The sequence below is a fragment of the Myxine glutinosa genome, chromosome 8 (genome assembly GCF_964187855.1).
Source record: "Myxine glutinosa chromosome 8, kmMyxGlut1.1, whole genome shotgun sequence".
NCBI classification, from domain to species: Eukaryota; Metazoa; Chordata; class Myxini; order Myxiniformes; family Myxinidae; genus Myxine; species Myxine glutinosa.
Window position 1 is genome coordinate 30,833,997 of NC_136268.1, and position 23,082 is coordinate 30,857,078.

The window sequence follows — 23,082 nt, forward strand, 5'->3', positions numbered from 1 at the left end:
CTTGCGGGGAAAAATGGCCTCTAAAGGTGTTTTTTTCCCCATCTCCAGTCTATCCATAAAACCTCCGTCATGAAAATTGGAGGGAAATTATTCAAGTTGTGATAAAAAATGTGTTTTTTGTTAATTCGGCTACAATCCGAAACATAGGGGCAATACCCCTGGCACTCACCTGGTAGAATAAACAGTATACTGCACCGATTAAGGTTATTTTAAACCAATTTCAATGGTTGCTAGAAGACAGGGCAGCATGTACAATCATACTAACATAATCATAAAACTTAAAACAAACAAATAAAAAAATACCTATTTTGGGGTCAACCCCCACTCCTCCAACCCATATACATCTTAAGACCCCAATTTTTCTAATGCCTTGAACAAACGTTGGTACATCATGGGTGATTAAGGTTGTGGTGAAGTTTCATCGAAATTGCGTGTGTAGTTTCTGCGAAGAAAGCAAATACCTATTTTTGGGGGAAACCCTCTCCCATAGACCTCTAAAGGGGCAGCTTTTTTTTAATGCCGTGAGCATACTTTGGTACATCACGGGTGGTGAAGGTTGTGGTCAGGTTTCATCGAAATCGTGTGTGTAGTTTCAGAGAAGAAAGCAAATACCTATTTTGGGGGGTAACCCCCCATACACCCCCAAAGGGGCAGATAATGTTAATGCCGTGAACAAACTTTGGTACATCACGGGTGGTGAAGGTTGTGGTCAAGTTTCATCGAAATTGTGTGTGTGTAGTTTCTGAGAAAAAAAGCTAATACCTATTTTTGGGGGGCAGCCCCCCCCCCCGTATACCCCAAAGGGGCAGATGTTTTTAATGCCGTGAACAGACTTTGGTACAGAATTGATGGTGAAGGTTGTGGTCAAGTTTAATCGAAATAGTGTGTGTAGTTTGAGGGAAAAGCAAATTCCTATTTGGAGGGGGGGGGGGGGGGGGTTAAACATGGATCCACTTTGACCCTGGTAAACCCCCCTTAGACCCCGATTTTTTTTTTTTCTAATGCCATGAACAAACTTTCGTCACAACACAACAAATATAATTTGTGCCAAATTTGGTCGCAATCCCTTCAGTGGTTTCGGAGAAGAAGTTTCAAGTGTTTACGGACGGACTGACGGACGGACAAAGGACACATTAAATATCAGGAGCATAACTTCAGTGCAAGTGCAGTGGCTTGATGCAAAAACATATTGGAAAGCGAAATTGAGCTTCCGAATTTTGACATTTGACAATTTTGAATTTTGAATTTTGAACGTTTGACATTCCAAATTGGCAAAACCGAGTGATAACTTCTCCATCGCTGCTCCCACCCTCTGGAACTCACTACCTCACACCATCAGAGACTCCTCCTCACTCACCACATTCAAAACATCACTAAAGACCCACCTGTTCAACGCTGCATTCAACATTCAACCCACAGCATTTAACCCCTGACTATCTCTTCTCCTTCTCCCTCCTTTTGCTTTAAATATTTCCCTATTGATTCTTGTCTTGTCCTTTTGATTCTTGTCTTATATATATGCCGTATATCGCTGCTGTTTGTTTTCTTGATTCTTGTCTTTTTGCAATTTTTGTTTTCATGTATTGTTATGCATTATGTTTTCCACTCTGTCAAAGTGCCTTTGGGCTTCTGGAAAAGCGCTATACAAAATAAATGAATTATTATTATTATTATTATTATAACAAAATACTTAATTTTCTTTTTTCAGACCAACATTTTACCTTTATCTACTCGGAGGGGAATAATGCAAATAAAGCGTAAATGCGGCTTGCTCTATGCTATCGAGATGGCAATTTGGCTCCGATTGGACAGACCTTCGTCGAGTTGTGGTGGAAAAATGTTAAAACGTCTAATTTGGTCATGACCTGAAAATTAGGTCAAGGTCAAAAAAAGTATCAATCCCACAAACTTTTTATTCCCATTCTTGCTGAAACATTTAATTCCTAAAGTTTCAGCCAGCTCTGAGATACAGCTTGTAAATTGGCAGAAAAAAGGGACAAAATCCTAAATGGGGGTTTAGTACTCCACCGGGTGCAAGACCATGACCGTTTAACCCTGAGGGGTATGGTGTAAATGTAATTCAAATGCACCTTACCCAAAGCTATCTATAGAGAGAAATTTCGTCCCGATCGGACAAACGTTAGTTGAGTTATGGTGAGAAATGTTAAAATGAATAATTAGGTCATGACCTTAAAAATAAGTCAAAGTCAAAAATAGGTCAACTCAGCCTGCTTTCTATTGACATTGTAGATGCAAAATGGAATTCCAAAATTCCCAGCTGGCTCTGAGATACAGCTCGAAAATTGATAGTTTGGAAATTTGGAGTGTTGAGAGTGCAGGAAGAATATATATATATATATAGAATATATAAATATATATATATATATATATATATATATATATATTTTTTTTTTTTTTTTGAAATGTATTCCTGGGGTTTAAGAAACTCTATGGTACCATTAAATATTGGGGGCGCCAATTGTAGAAACAAACCAACAACGTGTATAAGCCTTCCCCTCTGGGGGAGGCCTAATTATTACCTGCCAGCATTGTTTTCTTTGTCGTCTTGAGGAATTATTTTTCTTTTCTTATTTGTTTGAAGATTTAATATCTGAACTTTAACTGTGTTGAGCAAATTTGATTTTCAGAGAAACTCTTTCATGTTCTTACATAGAAATATGATTGTTGCACAGACAGCTCATTGTGAATTGCCGCAGGACTGCCCTAAAACAGAGATGGATCTCGAAGGAGTGGGTAAGGTTTATCCGTATCACATGCCGACATTGCCTACTTTCCCTGCTTCTGCATCACTCCAACTGTCAAACGTATCCCCTCTCCCTTGCTTCCAGGGGTGTTCACAGGGAAATGTATCAATAAATGGTGTGAAATTCATTCTTGGTGTCCATTAGAAAAAGAGGAAGTACCACCAAAGTGAGCATTTTTGCATTTACTTACACCTGTGTCCCATTTCAAAGTGCTGTATTGCTTTATTCCACCCCTTCCCCATTTAGTTTAAAGGTCTTTAAGACAAACAAATGGTATGTGTCCATGCTAATAGCATGAAAGATATGCTCGTTGTTGAAGAAAACGATGTACTTGCTATTATGCAAATTAGACAATAGTGGGGAGAGGAGTGAAGGTGGTAGAGATGACACAGAGAAGGAGGTTGGTAGGAGGTTACACGATGTTACACATATGAGATGGAAGAAGTAATGGAGTTGGAATAATAGTTTCAGAAGAGATCAGAAAGGATGTGACGAGTGGAAAAAGGGATGGTTATGGCATGGTTGATGATGCAGAAACAAATGGAATGTGTTACGTCGGCGTACGGGCCACAGATGGGATGGACTGAGGTGAAGAAGCAGGTTCAAGAACGCACTTGAGAGGAGGATGGGAAGGGTTAAGCCGGAGGTGAAGCTAAGCTCTGCGGTAGACTTCATTGCATATGTCATTGCAACTTGCAAATCAGCATACTTTCAGCTGCGAAAGATCGCATCCATTCGCCACTTTCTTACTCCTCAAGCTGCTCTAACTCTGGTCTGTGCCCTTGTCCTCTCAAGGCTAGACTATTGTAATTCTTTGTATGCTGGCTGCCCTCAGTTTCTCTTGGATAAGTTACAAAAGGTTCAAAACTCTGCCGCTCGTCTTGTCTGTAAGGCGAAGAAGTCTGACCATGTTACTCCGCTTCTTGAATCTTTACACTGGCTGCCTGTCTCTGCTCGTGTGCAATACAAAATTTGCACACTATGTGTTTCACAAGTCTTTCAAAGTGTAAGTCCTGTTTTCCCTTTGGTTTGAGGTGGGACAGAGATCGAGAGTATGTCTGTGTACATGTGCGGGGGAGGGAGGGGAGGAGGAGGGGCAGTACACATCTGTGGGTTTTGAATGGGGAGGGAGAGGAATAGGGCAAAAGTGAAGGTGTGTCTGTGTGTGTGTATGTTTGTGTGTGTGTGTGTGTGTGTGTGTGTGTGTGTGCGGTGTGTGTGCATTCGCGTGATAATGTAAAGTGCCATGAGGGTAGTTTACTCTGCTTGATGGGGCTATAAAAGACTCCTTTATTATTATTATTTTTATTTTTATTATTATTACTAGGGCATGCCCGTACTATATATAAGCTAGGACGTGCCCGTACGTGGGTGCCCGTTCCTTGCCAAAAAAAAAAAAAAAAAAAAAATTTGTGTAGGGGTGTGTGTGTGTAAACATCCTAGGGCGTGCCCGTACGTGGGTGCAAAAAAACATGCGTGCAAACAACAACAACAAAAAAAAACTTTGAAACCACGTGGCAGTAACGACCACAGAACCCCCCTCCCTCTATTTACATGAATGGTTTGGTCCATTCGCAACGACCACAGAACCCCCCCCTCTATTTACATGAATGGTTTGGTCCATTCGCAAAGCCAAAGCGAACGACCACAGAACCCCCCCCCCTCTATTTACATGAATGGTTTGGTCCATTCGCAAAGCCAAAGCGAACGACCACAGAACACCCCCCCCCCCCCCCCCTCTATTTACATGAATGGTTTGGTCCATTCGCAAAGCCAAAGCGAACGGCGAACGGCTAAATCGCCATAGCTCGGTAAGTACTTGTCCGATTAATTTAAAACCTTGAAAAGGCACATCCTCGGGTCCCCAGCAATATACCTGGCAAGTTTCAAGTATATCGGACCGGTAGTTGTCGAGAAACAGCGGTCACAGACAAACAAACAAACGTACAAACGTACAAACGTACAAACGTACAAACAAACACACAGAGATTACTGGAATTATAGATAGATTATTATATGTGGGAGTAATGTAGCCGGGTGAAGAGGAATGTATTTGTAGATTTGAATGAGGAATAGAGAGGATAGAGATCTGATGGTTCATTCTTGCAGAAGCGGGAGAGCCACAAGGTCACATACGGGAGTGGGACAGCACAAAACGGAATTGGATTTGTTGATGATTCGGAATGAACAGCTGTGGAGGATCAAGGACTGTATGACAGTCGTGGGAGAGCATGTCACAACTTGGCACGCGCGCTGTGGTGTTTGTTGTGCGAATGCAGAAGCGGAAGGAGGTTAAGAGTGTGGGCCGAAAGCCGATCAAGTGGTGAAAGTAGAAATATGATGTCACTGAAGTGCAAGGAGATGGTGAAGGTTAAGTATGAGGAACTTAATGAGAAAGCCTAGTGCTTGGAGGAGGAGTGGAAGAAGTACAGAGAGGCATTTAGGGCAATTGCAGAAAATCTGTGGAGAAGAACATCAGGAAAGCGTACAATGTCAGGGAATCGAAACCAGGTGTGGTGGATTGAGGAAGTGGCAAAGGCAGTTGGTGAGAAGGAGGTTTGGGAGTTTGGATAGAAAAGATCAAGGATGCAGGGTTAGGGGAGGAGGACATCTAGATGCAGTGTTATAGCAATTGTCTAGGCCTAAGAGGAAAACAGCAAGAGAAGAAAGCTGTGAATAAGGCAAAAAATTTATATGGAATCGGATGTGTTTAGCAACTTGGACAAGTATAGTCGGACGAAGATTATCTATTAGGGTGTAGGCGAGGCCTGCGGTGGGGGCATAGTGGAAGACTAACGGATGTGTCCTTGTCGCGCAGAAAGCCCAAGGGATTCTGTGCGCAGCTTCCCCCGCAAAGGTCTCAGATATCTCCTCTCCCTCACGGCTCGTAACGTGCCTTTTTGTTTATCCCCACCTCAAGCCATGACACCACTAGCCTCTCCCTGCTTGGTTGTCATTGGTTCGGGATGTAGTTCGTGCACGGGGCAACCTATCATCACCTCATGGTGCTAAGTGGTCATGGTGTTTCCCCATAAATTGGTGCCAATGGCCTGTTAGATCACTTTAAAGGACATTGAAGACAGATTACAAAGGGACAAAAAATAAAATGGTGTGAAGAGAAAGTGGGTTTAGACACACATGTGGGGAAGGAAAGTGACAGCTTTCTATACACATAACGACGCATATCTCTATATTGCTGTGCGAATGGTGCCAGTCATGGCACCTCAGCAAAGGACTTCTGTGACTCACTGGGATTGATACAATCTGTCAATTTCCCGACCCGGATCTCAGCCAATGGAGTATCTTCTCTTCTAGACTTGGTTATGACTAACTTCCCTGCTAATGTCTGCTGCTCTTCTTCTGCTCCAATCGGTTCTTCTGATCATGTGCTTGTCAAAGTGGACATCTCTCTGGCCATTCTCAGAGAGCCTCCTCAGCGTCGACGAGTCTGGCATTTCACTCAGGCCGACTGGGACGGTCTTCAAGCAGCCATCAATCGTCTGGATTGGTCTCCCATCTCCACTGCCTCTGACATCAATTCTTCCTGGGAATTCTTCCAAAGCAAACTGATCTCTCTCATGCATAGATTTATCCCATCTCGCCTTCAGTTGTCTTACCCTTTCTCCCGTCCATGGTACACTGAATCTTGTGGTGAGGCAGTTGCCCTGAAACAACTTGCCTTTGCCTCTTGGAAGGCTAATCCAACTGAAGGAAATCTCAGTTCCTTCCACCAAGCTCGGAACAAGTGTGTGTCTACCCTCAGGAGTGCCAGGAAGCACTATCTCTCCTCACTCAAGAATGAACTCTCAAACCTGTCTCCTTCCTCCAAATCCTGGTGGCGTCTGGTCAAATCCGTTTCTGGTGTTTGTTCCCCCTCCATCCCCTCCCTTACCTCAAATGGCCACACAGTTGACATCGCACGTGACAAAGCCGAATGCCTCAACTCTGTGTTTGCCTCAAAATCCTTAGTCCCAAACCCATCTCTCTCTGTTCCCACCTTTCCCAGTCAAACCAAACTGCTCCTGGACTCTGTGACCTTCTCTCCTGACAAGGTGGAGGAGTTTTTGTCAAACCTCGACTCTGATTCTGCAACTGGACCAGATGGCATCAGCCCACGGGTCCTAAAATCCTGCTCTGCCGCTCTATCTCACCCTCTCTCTGTTCTTTTCACCCTATCTTTTGCTCAAGGTCATCTGCCAGCATCCTGGAAATCAGCAAACATTACCGCTTTACACAAAAAAGGTGCAAAAACAGATCCTTGCAACTACAGACCAATCAGCCTGCTCCCAATTATCAGCAAAGTCATGGAATCCATCATTGCTTCGGATATGAAATCTTTCCTCTTCTCCAATGGCTTGATCTCTGATCATCAATTTGGTTTCAGACCAGGTCACTCTACTCTGGACATGCTGCTTCTGCTGTCTCAACAATGGATGGAGGTCCTCAATGCCAAACAGGAAATCAGAGCTGTCTCCCTTGACATATCACGTGCCTTCGATACGGTCTGGCACCCAGCTCTGCTCACCAAACTCTCCTCCTATGGTATCCATGGAAATCTCCATGCATGGCTTGCGGACTTCCTCTCTGGTCGTAGTCAACGTGTGGCCCTGAATGGATTTCTCTCATCTCCCCTTCCCGTTCAGGCTGGAGTTCCCCAAGGCAGTGTGCTGGGCCCTGTGCTTTTTCTGGTCTTTATCAATGATCTCTCCGACTCTCTGGAAAATCCTCTGTATCTCTTTGCTGATGACTCCACTCTCTGCCGCTCCATTCCTCTTCCCTCAGATCGGCAGTCTGCAGCCTCCTCACTCTCTGAAGACCTGGACAAAATCACAGACTGGTCAAACATGTGGAACATGTCTTTCAATCCTGACAAATCTCACACTCTTACTATGTCTCTCCGAAAAGATCGACTGGACAACCCTCCCATCTACTTTCTCAACAATCCTCTCCAAGAAGTTCTGTCGCTCAAGCTTTTGGGTCTCACCATCTGCCATGATCTTTCTTGGGAAAACCACATTTCCAAGCTGGCCTCCAAAGCCAGTCGCCGACTGGGCATCCTCCGTCGTGCGAAGTCCTTCCTAGGCACACCTGAGCTCCTCACCACATACAAGGCTTTCATCCGCAGCTCAATGGAATACTGTTCTACCCTATGGGCTGGTGCTCCTGCCTCACACCCGGCTCGGCTTCACGCTGTTGAATCCAAAGCTTTCAGAATCATTGGAATCTCCCGCGATGAAGCTATCTCTGAGGGCCTTTCACTCACTCACCGCAGGCAGGTAGGTGGTCTTTCTGTCTTCTACCGACTCCTCTCCGGCCTTGCTCCCCCAGCTCTCTCTGTGCTCTGTCCCCCAAATATTCCTACAGGTCGCACAAGATCTGCCACCCTCTGATGGTTAAACTGCCGAAATCTCGGCTCTCTGCTCACCTTCACTCTTTCATTCCTCTTTTCTCCCGCCTCTGGAACAAACTCCCATACTCACTTCAATCACACTCCTCCCTCCAGGTCTTCAAAACAGCTGTTCACCACCATCTCTTATCTTCCCCCATCCAAAACCTTGATCTTTTCTACCCCCACTAATTCACCCCAGATCCACCTTGTTTGAAATTCCAACTTCTTTCCTGGAAGTCTTGGCAGTGTCCATACGTTTTATACTTCTCCCACCCCCCCCCCCCCCCTTCCCATGCCTTCCCCCCAAAGCCCTCTCCCTCCCACAGTTCTCTCGATGTCTCCATGTCTCTCGGTCCCTGCTCTCAAATGTTGTGTTTGTGTCCTTCCCCCTCTCTCCCCATCTTGTCTACCGCTCCCGATGTTATTTGTTTTGTGTGTCTGTTTGTCTTTCTGTGTGATTAATGTTCGCTCTTTCACGAGCCTCGATCTTGTATACAAAAATAAAATAAAATAAAATTGCAATTAAATTACCTCACGCTTATTCTAATACGCGCATTAAGGGAAATGACTATTGTTATACTATGCAAAGTTACCTCCTAGAAGACATTCCCACAGCAGTATTTAAGTGGGTGAGGGAGAGGAAGTTCCAAAAGGTTTGAACATTTACGTGTATGTAATATGTAATATGTAAATATTTTCTTTTAACGTTGTTCAAAATAAGATGCATACATATGATTATTAAGTCAAACAATAGGATAATAATAGTAAATGAATGAACATCAGAGAGAAATGAGGCATTTTAGAGTATCCTGAGATTTTTCTCCCCTCTGAGGACCAGGTTGTAATGAATTCTGCCACCCCCTCCCCCACCCCCTTCCCGCTTATGTCTTCCCCTAAACAACAGGCCTACAAAGCTTAAGGGAGCAGAAAACCTCACAGCACTGATCAAGATTTCTGTTTACTTTCCTCGGTTCAACATCAGCAGGTATCATTGTGATAACAGTAAACTAGAGAGTTCATAGAACACGATACCCCATGCAGTGTTTCAGAGCATACTTCAATTCAAGTAATATAATGATTTTGAAGATCGTTCAAAAAAAAAAATCCGGTAGTTTGGCGCTATTAATTAAGTTTTATGCATCTTACGCTAACTCAAAACTTGCCTTCTCCCCCACCCTGCCCTATACAGCATTGATGCTCGTGGAAGAGCTAGAACGGATACGGACAAAAAAAATGAAAGGAACAGAAAGGAAACGACCAAGAGCAGGGAAGAGTGACAAAATAAAGTGGAGCGTGACATGGGGCAAATAGGGATGTGATTACCGAGATTTTAAATCACACTAGACACAGCTTCGAGGCGAGTGTGCGACGGGACATTCAGTTTAACGTTCATCCGAAGGACGGCACACACACATTGATGAAAAACACATAGATAATGTAAAACTAAAACAAAATGTACACCACACAGGTAGAGTTTAAAAAAAAATTTTGTTCATTCCCTTGACTCTTAAATTAAAAAAGCCACCGAGTGCGAATCTAAAATGGCGACTGCTGCTGTCAATGAATGAACGACTACGCGCGTGGTATGGATTTGGTGATGGTTCGGAATGAACAGCTGTGGAGGATCAAAGACTGCAAGGCGGTGGTGGGAGAGCATGTCAACTCGTCATGCGCTGTGGTGTTTGTTGTGCGAATGCAGAAAAAGAAGGAGGTTAAGAGTGTGGTCCAAAGATCTACGATAGCCTCAGCTATTGATAATTTAAGACATCGAACTGCATTTATTTTAATGGGACTTCTTTTGTCAGTACGGACGTTCATATGTCAAGGAGTTTGGAAGTCCAGGACTGTCTGTATATAATTCAATTTAAATAAAATAAATATTGTAAAAGTCGTACAAATAAATAGATTAATCACGGAATTTACCACCGTTGACGCAGTGGCTATTACACCACCTTATTTAACTTGCTACAATCGTGCTGCCCGGATTAGTCAGGGCAGCGGGGTCACGGTCAGAGTGCCGATCGGGTCCCCATGGACCGACCCTTTCCCTTTTGTCTCTGTCTCTTCTCTTCTCTTTCTCTAACTGTCATGGCCCTGACTTCGTGAAGGAAGGGTACACCATTCTGGATGTGGGGGATCCCTGGGTCGCTCCTTGGATAATGATCGGCTGTCTCCGTGCCGCGGGCTTGTTTGAGAGAACTGTCCAGGGCTATACAACAACAACAACAACAACAACAACAACAACAACGTTACAATTGTTCTTCATGCCGATTGTTTGTGGCCTTTATGACGTTGTTAAAAACATTGTTTCCTGGTTGGAATTATTTTCTATTTTTTTACTGCCAGACAGGCTTTAAAAAGTACTCTAAAATGGCAGATTAATTTTTCCGATTCATGTTCAAAATATAACATTCAATTGAAATAAGTTAATATATAATTCTCGATAATTAATAATTATAATAATTCTCAATCATAAACTGACGTTCATAAATATACAGATGGACGGACATGAACCAATTGATTAAACCCACTTTTTGCCTCGCGTGCACGGGGTAAAAATAAAAAGTCACTTTGGAGTTGTTGCTGTGTATTTGCCATTAGGGGCACTATTGGTATTGATGCAACCATTTTCTCTTACATGTACGCTACCTAAACAACATGGGTGTATTGTCACAGACGGAATATCCCAGATGATGCCAACACGACGTGGATGAAAAGCTGCAGATTCAGTGCCAAGAACAACACGTGTCCAATCTTCCGTCTTGGTGATATGGTGGCTGCAGCTGGACAAGATTTTGAAACTCTTGCGACCCAGGTTTGCATTCCAAAAAGACAGCCCATGTGGCTTTAATCAAGCACATCTAGCTGCTGTTTGTGAGGTACAAGTCAAAACGAATTGCTATTGTAGGTTTATTTTTTCATTGGTTAATCAAATATCATGACAACCTTTATGTGTTAGGTGAGGCAATTAAAGTTTTAAGTATACTATGTTTGTATATATATATTGTTACAGTTGTCAGCCCAGGCCAGTTGCCTGTCCAAAACCTGACAAACCATGCGTAAAGTGGTCATGCCGGTCCACAGTTTCGGATGCAGGTTCACGGGCCTATGTGCCATGCTACCATACTTCAGTGGAACGTCTGAGCCAGTTACGCCACGTGCTGGTACTTCCCTCATGCCCGGCACTGAAGTGACAGCACGGGTGGTTCTGCCACAACGGAAGCGTGAAGCGTTTCATGCAGGGCACTAATGATCCCGAACATAATCTGTCATTTAATGGACGATTAATGATGTGGCTCACCACCAGGGCAACTCAGAGACCAAGTGACTTAATGCGTGTGTTTATTATAACAGGGGAGGGTTTACTATAACAAACGACACGAGAGCCTTTATTCTACAGTACTATTTATACCCGAAATACGAGCACTGGATATCGTACACACTGTAGATACTTAACGAGATAAACCCTAACGGGTCCCGGCCATACCACACAAGAAGGACCAGGGAGAAACGACAGGACAATGGAATACCCCACTGCCAAGATTACTTTTCATAAGCTTAAAATTTAACCCTTGTATGAATACAGGTTGGGTCTTGCACTGCAACAGAATTTCATAAACCAAGATATGTTGAGCATTCATGGCCAAAGTTGAGGTTTTCCCCAGTTGGATCCTGTTTGTTGTTCCTCCGCTAACCAAGTGATATGATTGTAAGGAATGCAAGGTAAATGGTTATGGAGGTTGAGATGCCATGCATTACCGAATGAATGTGGTGAGCAGGGTGGCGTAATCGGAATTCGTGTTGCTTGGTTTTGTGATTTTGACTATCGGGTCTCACTATGTCGGCCAACTTATACCTTTCGTCGACTGGACAACCCAAGTCGACAGTCCACCATCTCACCTGGATATAACTTCCGGTTTGTCTTTCTTGCACACTCCCCGCCCCTCTCACACAACCATCCACCCTCTCTCCACTCCATAAATTTGACTGTGTTAATGGGAAATGTCAATGCGAAGATTGTGTACATGAGTGCTGACATAACTGGTGACCAACCAAGCACTTTTATGTTCTCGCTCCTCCCTGAGCCTCAACATTGCATTTTTTAAAGTCTCGACTGGTCTTTAATAACTCTGGTCGCCCATCATAAGTCTCCCAGTCATGATCTTGTACCTACACACATTGTACCTCCATCACACATTTCATATTGGGCCTTAATTATATGATCAGATTTGGTAACGATCAGTTCATGTATATGCCCTGCGTTTCACTTTAAGAGTATCATAAAAGCCAAGGTTCTTTGATCGATCAATGTCAACTGGCAGGCGGATGTCATCCAAAGTTGGGATTATTTTAAAAATAAAAAATAAAAAAACCCGATACACGAAGCACACCGGCACAGCACTGAACACAGCAATGCTCTCCGCTCCCTCTTGACTCTGCTCTGCCACTTACATACACAGCTCCCAAAAATCCCTCCCTTTATGAACCCACTCATACATATGAGATACTGTAATTCCATATATAGAAGGAGCCAGAAACATGAAATCATGAAAAACCAGAAAACATGAAATCCCCTTTATTCACTCCTCCTGTCCCGTTTCTCATCTACATTTTGTCTTTCTTTCTCAGTTACGCTATCTATCACAACCAGAATGAAAGAACGCTCATTAAGGCCTACGGCATAAGGTTTGAGATCCAAGTCTATGGCAAGGTGAGTTTTATTATCCTTTTATCTGCTTTTTGCCAACGTAATTGAATGGTTCAAGTGTCTTTGACCAAATAAATGTTTGTGGTTATAACCTGGCCAGATATTGTTTTGGCTAATCAAAATAAAGACCAATTACTGCACTGTAGTCCCAAGAAGGAAGCCGGACATTAACAATACACACACACACACACACACACACACACACACACACACACACACACACACACACACACACACACACACACACACACGTAATTGCAATCTAAACTAGAACGGCACTCGGTGGAGCGCATACCTCCGCAAGGCTGAACAGTTTGTTTTGTATCCCAATGATCGGCCGGATCTGGATGCGGACCTGAACCAAAATCTAATCAGCTTGTTCTTGTCGCCTAACCAACTCGTCCACCAAGTTTAGTCATAACTCGTCCATAACTTTTTGAGATATCATGTTAAATATCATTTTTCGCCCGATCTCTCAATGGTGAAGAATCACTTGAGAAAAAATTAAATAATCCTCATATTCGAATCCATATTCAGATCTTCAAAATCGAATCTATTTGTCCGTGTCGCACAAACAACCTGTCAACCAAGTTTCGTCCAAATGCGTCTAATTTTTGGAGATATCCTGCTACGTATCGTTTTTGGCCCTATCTCCCAATGGTGAAGAATCACTTTTAAAATTCTCATAGCCGGATCCGGATCCGGTTCTTCACCAAAATCTAATCATTTCGTCCTTGTCACATACCTCATCCTCTCCGCCAAATTTCATCCGATTCCGTCCACAACTTGAGATATTTTGTTCACAGACAGACAGGGGTGAAAACATAACCTCCATCCACCTTCGGTGGCGGAGGTAATTAATTAATTTATATTGGGCATTAAGTTAATTAATTAAATAATCAATAATTGGCAAATTAATAAATTACATTGATTACATTGGTAATCTAAATTGGTCATAGCAAAGTTGTAACGTGACCATGCACGTGCGTGTTAAACCAACTATTTTCTTCGGAAAAGTTGGCTGAACACTCTTCCACGGGAAAGTTGAACACTGAAGGGGAAGTTTTTGAGAGAATGTGATTCCAGAAACGATAACTGGTTACAGCATCGGCTAAACACTCGTGTAAAACAGATTGAGATGCAAGGTTTGAAGTCCAATTCAAACCTTATAACCCGTTTTAAACGACATGACATTAAAAGCACGATGAATCCGGTTTGGAAAACTTGACTTCAGTGAGGTGGAAATGGGAGCTGCAGCTTTCACCAGCACGTGCGAAAATCCCCAAACCGCAACAAATGCTATAATGATTATTTGAATGCTAACTTTTACTTTGGAAAAACATGAGCAGCACTGAATCCCAAAGTTTGAGGCCTTGAAAAGCTCTTGTGTTGTATGTGAAGTCATTTCAAAACTGACTTTGTGAGGGGCTATAGGATTGGTTTAATGAGTGGAGTAAGAGAGTTTATAATTATGTATATGTTTTGAAGGGTCGCGTTTTTACTTCTCCCTATGGGAAATTTTTTCATAACCATTTGAGGCTGACAGGATGGCCTAGAGGTATTGCATTAGTCTTTTGGCCTGGGTTTGAATATGGGGCCATCTGTAAACTGTTACCTATGGGGTTACCTATGTTACCTATAAACTATGGGGTTCCTCGGGCGAGTGAGGCATGCTTCGAGCTCTCCACGGCATCGAAGTTTGAGTGTTTTCCCATTCTTGGCTTTGTCAAATTTCCACTGGTTATTTTGCTGTGTACGTGTTATTGTGTGTTTCTAGTTGGTGTTGGTTTGTGGTTCGTGCAAACTTGTGTGTAGTTAATCGTTTTCTGAATCGTACCTCGTGCGCGGCCTGGTGACTTGGGGCTTCCCTCCCCCCGTCGGTGTTTTGTCGGTTTGGGTTATTTCCTTCGCTGCATTGCTTGTTTCTTTTATTTTGTTTTCTCCCCCTCACCTCACCTCCCTAGACAAATAATTATATATTGATTCTTTCTCTCCTCCCGGACACGTGCTTGTTCGCTCTCCTCCTCGTCTCGGCTTGTGGGCGCCCCCTGTATCTCGTTTTCTTCCGCCTCTGCTCCTTCTTTCTCAAATCCACGTTCTCGCTTTTCCACTTTTCCCGGATTGTTTTTTCATCGTTCTGTTTGGATATTGTTGGAATATGTTTAAACCTCAGCCGTGATGCTGACACCCCCCCCCCCCCCCCCCCCCCAGAATTTACATGTTTTAAACGTTTCCCAGTGTGTACCCTGGTCAGAATAGGTACACCGTATCCCTGCGTGTCGTAAGAGACGACTAAGAGGGTTGGCGTCAGGAAGGGCATCCGGCCATAAAAACATTGCCTCAAAAAGAGAACCATGACAATCACAAGTACATATGGGCAGGGTGCAGCCCGAAGTGGAGATCGGTTTCTGAGGTTTGGGACATGGAATGTGGGGACAATGACAGGGAGATCAGGAGAAGTGGTGGAAGTATTGGTCAGAAGAAGAGTGGACATATGTTGTGTGCAAGAGACGAGATGGAAGGGAAGTGGTGTGAGAATGGTGAAGGGTAGGCAGGGACAGAAATACAAGTTTGCGTGGCAAGGGTGCCCGGAGGGCGTGAATGGTGTTGGTGTCCTGTTTTCTGAGGAGCTTGTAGACAGTGTGGTGAGTGTGACTAGAGTGAGTGATAGGTTGATGATGGTGAAAATGATGATTGGAAAGCTCTTGGTGAACGTCATCTCGGGATATGCTCCGCAGGTTGGTCGAAGCGATGAAGAGAAGGACAAGTTCTGGTGTGCGATAGAGAAGCTGATGGAAAACGTGAAAGATGAGGAAGTTGTTGTGGTGGGAGGAGACCTGAATGGACATGTGGGAAGGAGTATGGATGGTTTTGAGGGAGTTCATGGGGGTTACGGATATGGTGTGAGAAATGGAGAAGGTGAAAGGATTTTGGAGTTTGCTGATGGAGCTGATTTGTTGATTTGTAATACTCAGTTCCAGAAAGAGGACAATAAGCTTGTTACATACACGTCAGGTGGGTCGACGACAACCGTTGACTACCTGATGGTGCGTCGGCGAGATAGGGGGCACCTCCGGGACACAAAGGTGATCCCGGGGGAGGAGGCTGTTTCACAGCACCACTTGGTTGTCTGCGACATAAGGGTGAAAGGTGCGAGGAGAGCTCGGCGGGTGAAGTACCAACCGAGAATGAAGGTGTGGAGGTTGAAAGAGGTGACAGTAAGGGAGGCATTAAAAGAGAGGCTGAGTAGGGTAGAGGATGATGTGGTTGAGCTTGAAAGTGGTTGGATGTCAATGAAAGCTAGTCTGTTGGGAGCCGTTGGTGAGGTATGTGGATGGACAAAAGGACCACCGAGGCACTCGGAAACATGGTGGTGGGATGTTGAGGTTGGAAAGAGGATTGACGAGAAGAGGAAGAAGTTCAAAGAGTGGCAGAAGGCAAAGGGTACGGGAGCAGAAACAGCAGAGCATGAAAGTTATAAGGCAGCCAGGAAGGCTGCAAAGAAAGAGGTAGCAAAGGCGCAGGAGGCATGTAGGAAAATGTTCGGAGAACGCTTGGATTCGGAAGAGGGTCAGAAAGCAGTATTCAGGATTGCAAAGCAGATAGCGAAAGAGAGGTGTGATGTGATGGGGGTGAGTTGCTTGAAGGATGAAGTGGGACAAATCGTTGTCGACCCAGATGGAATTAAAGGAAGATGGAAAAGATATATGGAAATGCTGTTGAATACAGAGAATGAATGGGATGGCAACATAGAGAGTAACCCAGTTTTAGGACCGGCAGAGAAGATAACTGAGAAGGAAGTTGAGGAAGCGATAAAAGCAATGAAGAGTGGAAAAGCGGGAGGGCCGACGGGAGTTGTGGGAGATATGTTGAAGGCAGCAGGAAGTTGGGGTGTGAAGAGAATGACAGAGATCTGTAATCTGGTGGTGAAAGAAGGCCGCATTCCAGTGGATTGGGAACTGAGTACCCTCGTCCCTCTATACAAGGGGAAAGGTGACCCTCTGGAGTGTGGCTCGTACCGAGCGATAAAGTTATTGGAGCATGGAATGAAGGTATTGGAAAGGGTGTTGGAGAGGAGGATAAGGAAGAAAGTGAAGATTGACGAAATGCAGTTTGGATTTATGCCAGGAAGAGGAACGACAGATGCGCTTTTCATTGTGAGGCAGTTGCAGGAGAAGTACATGGATAAGAGGAAGAAGTTGTTTTTTGGGTTTGTTGATCTGGAGAAAGCATTCGATAGGGTTCCACGCAAAGTATTGACATGGGCATTGAGGAAGTTAGGAGTGGAGGAATGGTTGATCAGAGTAGTGATGGCAATGTACAAAAGAGCACGCACAGCTGTAAGGACGAAGGACGGGAACAGTGGTGAGTTTGAGGTGAAGGTGGGAGTGCATCAGGGGTCGGTACTAAGTCCACTACTATTTGTAGCTGTGATGGAGGTGCTGGCTCAGACCGTAAAGGAGGGTTTACCGTGGGAGTTGTTTTATGCAGATGATCTGGTGTTGATTGCGGAAAGTATGGATGGACTGAAGGAAAAGATGAACAAGTGGAAGGAATGTATGGAGACAAAAGGTCTGAAGGTGAATATCGGAAAGACAAAGGTGATGGCAAGTGGTAAAGCATGTGGTGAGGTGGAAAGAACTGGGAAGTGGCCGTGTGCTGTGTGCAGGAAGGGTGTCGGAGTGAACTCCATTCAATGTACAATGTGTGCTGAGTGGGTTCATCAAAAATGTAGTGGTCTGAGAGGGTCATTAACCAGTGTGGCAGCTACATTCAAATGTAAGGTGTGCACAGAGAGAGCTGCAGATGGAGGAAATGTTGAGTTGGATCTTGGAGACGGCGTGAAGCTGGAAGGTGTGAAAACATTTTGCTACCTCGGAGACATGCTGAATGGAGAAGGTGGATCAGACTCGGCAACGGTTGCTCGAGTGAGATGTGCATGGAAGAAGTTTCGGGAACTGAGTGGTATGCTGATGAGGAGGAGAGTGTCGCTGAAGCTGAAGGGAAAGGTGTATGCTGCATGTGTGAGAAGTGTTATGATTTATGGGAGCGAGACATGGGTAATGAACGTAGAGCAGCAACGAAGGCTGGAAAGGGTGGAAATGCGAATGGTTCGATGGATGTGCGGAGTATCGTTGAGAGAGAGGAAGACAAATGATGAATTGCGAAAGATGATGGGAATATTGCCTGTGATTGATGCTGTGAAGAGGAACAGGTTGAGATGGTTTGGTCATGTATTGAGGAAGGATGAAAGTGACTGGTTGAGAAGAGTGATGGAAGTTAATGTAGAAGGAAGTAGAGGACGGGGAAGACCGAGAAAGACTTGGCTAAAGATGGTGGAAGAAGAAATGCGGGCAAGGGGGTTAACAAGGAGAGATGCAGAAAATAGGGCAAAATGGAGAAGATTGTCATGGGGACCGCAAGGCTAACCCCCGCTCTAGCAGGGAACATGGCCTTAAAATGCATGTTGTTGTTGTTTGTTGTTGTAAACTGTTACCCTGGTGATTAACATGCAGGGATAAATATCAATGTTTGCTCCGTCCATCGGATGGACGTTAAACTGGATAATTGTTTTACATTTTCTTTCACATATTTACATTCTTTCATCAGGCTCGCAAATTTGGAATTGTCCCGACTGTACTAAACATTGCCTCGGGGATTGCCTTGCTTGGTGGGGTAAGTAAATCCGCACATTATTTGAGTTTATTTTATATTTGGTTATAATTGCCAAGTTATCAAAGCTAAAGCAATGCATATTGAAGTGAAAGCATGCTAAACTAGAACGGCACTTGGTAGAGCATCCCAATGTTTTGTATCCCAATGATATGCCGGATCTGGATTCGGACCTGAACCAAAATCGAATCGCTTGTTCTTGTCACCTAACCAACTCATTCACCAAGTTTAGTCACAAGTCATGCATAAATTTTTTTAATATCATGTTGTATATCACTATTCACCCGATCCCTCAATGGTGAAGAAACACTTATAAATTAAATAATTCTCAAATCCGAATCCATATTGAGATCTTCACCAAAATCGAATCTGTTTGTCCTTGTCACACACACAACCTGTCCACCAAGTTTCGTCCAAATCCGTCCATAACTTTTTGAGATATCCTGCTATGTATAATTTTTGGCCCTATCTCCCAATGGTGAAGAATCACTTTAAAAATTATACTACCCGGATCCGAATCCAGATCTTCACCAAAATCTAATAATTTCGTCCATTTCACATGCACTACCTCCCTGCCAAATTTCGTCCGTTTCACATGCACTACCTCCCTGCCAAATTTCGTCCATTTCACATGCACTACCTCCCTGCCAAATTTCGTCCATTTCACATGCACCACCTCCCTGCCAAATTTCGTCCGTTTCACATGTACTACCTCCCTGCCAAATTTCGTCCGTTTCACATGCACTACCTCCCTGCCAAATTTCGTCCATTTCACATGCACTACCTCCCTGCCAAATTTCGTCCATTTCACATGCACTACCTCCCTGCCAAATTTCGTCCATTTCACATGCACCACCTCCCTGCCAAATTTCGTCCATTTCACATGCACTACCTCCCTGCCAAATTTCGTCCGTTTCACATACACTACCTCCCTGCCAAATTTCGTCCGTTTCACATGCACTACCTCCCTGCCAAATTTCGTCCGTTTCACATGCACTACCTCCCTGCCAAATTTCGTCCGTTTCACATACACTACCTCCCTGCCAAATTTCGTCCATTTCACATGCACCACCTCCCTGCCAAATTTCGTCCGTTTCACATGCACTACCTCCCTGCCAAATTTCGTCCGTTTCACATACACTACCTCCCTGCCAAATTTCGTCCATTTCACATGCACCACCTCCCTGCCAAATTTCGTCCGTTTCACATGTACTACCTCCCTGCCAAATTTCGTCCGTTTCACATGCACTACCTCCCTGCCAAATTTCGTCCATTTCACATGTACTACCACCTCCCTGCCAAATTTCGTCCATTTCACATGTACTACCTCGCTGCCAAATTTCGTCCGTTTCACATGTACTACCTCCCTGCCAAATTTCGTCCATTTCACATGCACTACCTCCCTGCCAAATTTCGTCCATTTCACATGCACCACCTCCCTGCCAAATTTCGTCCGTTTCACATGTACTACCTCCCTGCCAAATTTCGTCCGTTTCACATGCACTACCTCCCTGCCAAATTTCGTCCATTTCACATGTACTACCTCCCTGCCAAATTTCGTCCATTTCACATGTACTACCTCCCTGCCAAATTTCGTCCGTTTCACATGCACTACCTCCCTGCCAAATTTCGTCCATTTCACATGTACTACCTCCCTGCCAAATTTCGTCCGTTTCACATGCACTACCTCCCTGCCAAATTTCGTCCGTTTCACATGCACTACCCCTCTGCCAAATTTCGTCCGTTTCACATGTACTACCTCCCTGCCAAATTTCGTCCGTTTCACATGTACTACCTCCCTGCCAAATTTCGTCCGTTTCACATGCACTACCTCCCTGCCAAATTTCGTCCATTTCACATGCACTACCTCCCTGCCAAATTTCGTCCGTTTCACATGCACTACCTCCCTGCCAAATTTCGTCCGTTTCACATGCACTACCTCCCTGCCAAATTTAGTCAGTTTCACATGCACTACCTCCCTGCCAAATTTCGTCCGTGTCACATGCACTACCTCCCTGCAAAATTTCATCCATTTCACATGTACGACCTCCCTGCCAAATTTCATCCATTTCACATGCACTACCTCCCTGCCAAATTTCGTCCGTTTCACATGCACTACCTCCCTGCCAAATTTCGTCCATTTCACATGCACTACCTCCCTGCCAAATTTCGTCCATTTCACATGCACTACCTCCCTGCCAAATTTCGGCCATTTCACATGCACTACCTCCCTGCCAAATTTCGTCCATTTCACATGTACTACCTCCCTGCCAAATTTCATCCATTTCACATGCACTACCTCCCTGCCAAATTTCGTCCGAATCCGTCCACAACTTTTTGAGATATCTTGTTCACAGACAGACACACAGACAGATGTGAAAACTTAACCTCCATCCACCTTTGGTGGTGGAGGTAACTAGGACGTCACATGGTAGAGCGCATACCTCCGCCTGGCTGAACAGTTTACATTTTGTTGACCACTGATCGGTCATATCTACATCCATACCTAAACCAAAATCGAATCACCTTGTTGTTCTCACCTACCCAACTCAACCACCCAGCTTCGTACGAATCCGTTCACAACTTTTTGAGATATCGTGCTATATATCGTTTTTGACCATATCTCTCAATTGTGAAGAATTACAAACAATTGTACGGTGTCCGGATTCGGATATTCACTAAAATCGTACAAAAATACGCTATTTGGTGTCTGTCTGTCTGTTTAACCGCAATACATTCGGTCGTTCTTGTAGCTGGAAGGTAGCACACACCTTTGCACAGTCTACCCTGGATTAAATTGCTGATCTGATTCGAAACTGCCACTCTGGTGTTGCACAGGCATGGCTACAAATGTGTCAGAGGGGACATTGCTGGTCGATGTTAAACGTTCCACATTGATTGATGATCCACGTTAGACGTTCTACATTGGTATCTCCGAGTCATCGAGTTACGCTGTCGATACCCTGAACAAATCCCTCACGTGCAGTGTCATCGGTAGCACACACTCTCCCAGAAATGATGCAACCAGCAGCTCAGTTCTGCAGACAAATGTATGATTGAACAGTAATAAGCAGGTTTTTAAACATCAATCTCAATTTCAGATTGGTCGTCACTTTTCTTTCCCCTCACCACAGGTGACCATCATCTGTGACATCTTTGTGATTTACTGCCTTGGGCACAGACACCTTTACCTGGACAAAAAGTTCAAACATGTGGATGAAGGCTCAAACGTGAGTCTTTAAGGAGGCCAAGCTGCTGAAACCGTGATGATGGAGGTAATGAATATTTATTAGGTTACCTGCTCAACCCCCCACCCCCCCCCCCCCCCCCCTCCTTGCTCCTCACAGAATTTGTCTTCTTACAGCCAAATGGATTGAGGGAACAGAAAGAGAAGGCCACTCCATTGTGTGTTTGAAATTAAACTGACAACTTGATGTCATTTGAAGAAGGGGAATGTGGTGGAGGGGAGAAATTATTTTATTGATTTGCAGATAAATAAAGTTCTGCATTCGATACAAAAATGACACAAACGGCTGAATATTTGAGTTGAAAGTGCAATTTTTGATACAAGGTTTTATGTATATCTAAATATGCTCACCACCCATGCACACATGCCCTGCTTGAGCGGTAAAAATGGTCAAAGTGGAAACTTTATAAAAGCCGTTGCATCATCACATTGAATCACTGGAACTATTGGATCATATTATTAAGACATGTGGCAGGTCGAGGTTCAAAACTCCCAACTTTACTCGCCTGGGTTTGAATCTCAACCCAGCCATTAGCTCTCACCCTGGTGTTTTGCATGCAGGGTGAAACAATTTGTGCACCGTCCCTCGAATGAGCAATAAACTGGAGGATCTGTATTATGGACGCTAAATTTCCCACCATGACGTCCATGAAGAGTAGACGAGTTATCGCCGGCACCATGAACATGTTACTAATTTCTGCCTGGACCGTGGGTAGGAATTGGTCTGGTCTTCTTGGAGGCCCATTGACACCATTGTTGATGTCTTCCGATTCCGAGTGTGAGCACGTTGGACGTTGGGTCATGCAGTTCCTCCTTACAGTTCATCAAAGCTAAGTTTTCTGAAATTGGCATCTACGCAAAATCCTTGTAATTGACGTTCTCGATGTGTGCCCCTCCGCGGTTCAGACAGGCATTGATCCTGACTCCAAAGTTCTGTTCAACTTTCCTGTAGGTCTCATGTGGCACTGCCCGGCGGTAGTCTGACACCACCTGCTTCAGATCATCCAGTGTGGCAGGGCGGTTGATGTAGACAGAGCCCTTGGCAGCCCCCCAGAACCAGTAGTCTAGAAGGTTCAAGTCTGGCTATGGCGTGCCCAGTCAGGAGCGGTACCCAGGACAACGAGGTGGTCTCTGAAGAGCTGCTGCAGGAAAGTGATGGTGTCACCAGCTGTATGCTGGGGTGCACCATCCTGCATAAACCAGGTCATGCTGAACTGGTTTGGGGTGACCTTTTGGGCTCGATCATTATGGAACATCTGGAGCACGGCCCGGTAGCGCTCACCGTTGATCATCACCGTCC

General features: G+C 44.5%; 1 protein-coding gene across 4 annotated transcripts in view; it reads left to right on the plus strand.

Annotated features, from left to right (window-relative positions):
- Positions 1 to 23,082, plus strand: part of LOC144893252 (P2X purinoceptor 4-like) — a 46,682-nt gene that overhangs the window by 8,403 nt on the left and 15,197 nt on the right. For 2 of the 4 annotated variants that reach the window (XM_078783119.1, XM_078783122.1), the window contains exons 5-13: positions 2,694 to 2,754; positions 2,850 to 2,931; positions 9,059 to 9,139; positions 10,831 to 10,969; positions 11,934 to 12,070; positions 12,784 to 12,865; positions 18,473 to 18,538; positions 21,670 to 21,765; positions 21,883 to 22,398. In XM_078783119.1, coding sequence (XP_078639245.1) covers positions 2,694 to 2,754; positions 2,850 to 2,931; positions 9,059 to 9,139; positions 10,831 to 10,969; positions 11,934 to 12,070; positions 12,784 to 12,865; positions 18,473 to 18,538; positions 21,670 to 21,765; positions 21,883 to 21,912 — 774 coding nt within the window. In that variant the 3' untranslated portion in view covers positions 21,913 to 22,398. Of the gene's footprint in view, positions 1 to 2,693; positions 2,755 to 2,849; positions 2,932 to 9,058; positions 9,140 to 10,830; positions 10,970 to 11,933; positions 12,071 to 12,783; positions 12,866 to 18,472; positions 18,539 to 21,669; positions 21,811 to 21,882; positions 22,399 to 23,082 lie in introns of those variants that run through there. The other 2 variants (XM_078783121.1, XM_078783120.1) reach the window with 2 other exon arrangements.